This window comes from Penaeus monodon, chromosome 34, assembly GCF_015228065.2.
Source record: "Penaeus monodon isolate SGIC_2016 chromosome 34, NSTDA_Pmon_1, whole genome shotgun sequence".
Lineage (NCBI taxonomy): Eukaryota > Metazoa > Arthropoda > Malacostraca > Decapoda > Penaeidae > Penaeus > Penaeus monodon.
This window is the reverse complement of record NC_051419.1, coordinates 32,366,505-32,368,379: the sequence shown is the minus strand read 5'-3', so window position 1 is coordinate 32,368,379 and position 1,875 is coordinate 32,366,505. Positions and strand designations below refer to the sequence as shown.

Below are 1,875 nucleotides of genomic sequence, written 5' to 3'. Positions count from 1 at the left end.
CATTCCTATCAGGGAAACTATAGCAAAAACCAAGAAGAAACAACTGGTTTAAAATGCCATCATATGAAAGTGACTAAAACCCTCTTTGAGGTAGTACATGTACCAGCAATCTTTGTAAACAAACTTTTTCTTACACCAATTTGCAACACAACATTGCACTTTAAATGTCATGTTGAGTTCTAGCTCCCAAAGAAAGTAGACCTTTGATATGGTGTTACTTCTTACATAAAGTGTCTTTTTAATTTCTAGCCTCATAAAATGTTTCAATATGACCTCATCAGTTTCAGGAACATAAAAACATCTCTTTGCTGCTACTATCAACAAACATTATGAAAATTAAATATTACAACATATCATATATGCCTTGAGAAAAAAAAATAAAATTTAAGAAAATTAATGCTTTCAAGTATATCTTATTTAAGACTGATTTTAGTCTTTGACAAATTCAGTACTATGTTTGAGATCACAAATAATGTCCTTTATAATTCTTAGCAGTCTTACAGACATATCAAACAAACACTATAACCTGTATAAATGCTGTCATTACATGGTTAATAATGCTTTTGACTAATGTTTCTTTAAATGATAAATGCAGTTATAAAAATCAAATGAAAACATGAAATGCCTCGTTCCTGAAATAAATCCATTTAGCCTCAAATTCGTATATTTTCTACATACCATACTTTCCCCCTTCATTTTAGTTCTTCACTCTTTTGTATTTACTTCTGCAACCACACTGATTCTGTAAAATAAATATAAAATAAATCATATATAAAACTGATTACATAAATTGATAATCACAATAATCCATCTATAAAGAGACCAGTGAAGTAAATTATAGCATATCTATGAATCTATCAATATGGTATTATATAACTCTTTATGACTATAATCACCACAATACCTGTTAATATCTGGCAAATTCTTGCATTCCTCCTGATATGAGATTCCATTTCTTCTCAACAGCTCCTCAAGTGCTTTGATGTACATGTCTTGCGAGTAACTGTATGTGCGGTATCTCTCAGCCTCTTGTTCAGCCAGGTACCGATTTTGTTGTTCATGCAACAGTTTCTTCTCTCCCACTTTTCGGACCTGAACTACCATGGCTGTAAGCAGGGTTTAATAACATCATCAAATCCTTTCCTTGAGTTAGACAATAAGAGTAATGGAGATGTACAAAGAGGCTTTTCTACACATTTTCCTGACATTCCATCTTTTTTTTCACCTTTCTACTACTTGAGTATTTAATGGGTGAATCTAAAGCCTTTGCTTATGCTCAATTTTGTCAGTGTTAACTCCTAAGGATTAGAATTTTGAACAACTAATGAGATTCTGTCAACCAAAACTGTTGGAGGAAGTTCATATTCCAAACCCAAACCTTACCTTTTTGTATGGGCACAACTCTCCACAGTCTCAACACAATGATGAGGCCTACCCCAGAGTGGGCATCATGGGAGTGAAGGTATACAGCATCAAGGCAAATGGCAACGATGACAACAATGGCGTCGAATATGTCACCCTAAAATATTGGAAGAAAGTTACCTACTGCTTTGTGTATGCAGCTGGCTGTAGTTCCATCCAATTTTTTTCTTACAAAAATAGAACAATCATCAGAAAATTTGGTTTTAAAATGACCTCATCCAGGAGACCTTCATATATGCAAATATGTGTATAACTCTAACTGGAAAAAAAGGTTGCTTTAAACACATAGGTTGAGACACTTCCACACACTAGGCCCTCTACAAAAATAGTGTTAAAAAAATAAAACTACTTTTAACTTTTAACATGAAACTACTAAAAATGTGCAGGAATATATCTCTATCATAGCCTCTCTTGGCTGTACTTTAGCCTTCTAAAAGTCAAGTATAGGCACAG

General features: G+C 33.3%; 1 protein-coding gene across 1 annotated transcript in view; it reads right to left on the bottom strand.

Annotated features, from left to right (window-relative positions):
• Window positions 1–6: 6 nt before the first annotated feature.
• Window positions 7–1,875, bottom strand: part of LOC119594738 (voltage-gated hydrogen channel 1-like) — a 5,785-nt gene continuing 3,916 nt past the window's right edge. The window contains 3 exon segments of the mRNA XM_037943828.1: window positions 7–742; window positions 905–1,106; window positions 1,384–1,519. Of these exon segments, the coding sequence (XP_037799756.1) occupies window positions 706–742; window positions 905–1,106; window positions 1,384–1,519 (375 nt within the window). The 3' untranslated portion in view covers window positions 7–705.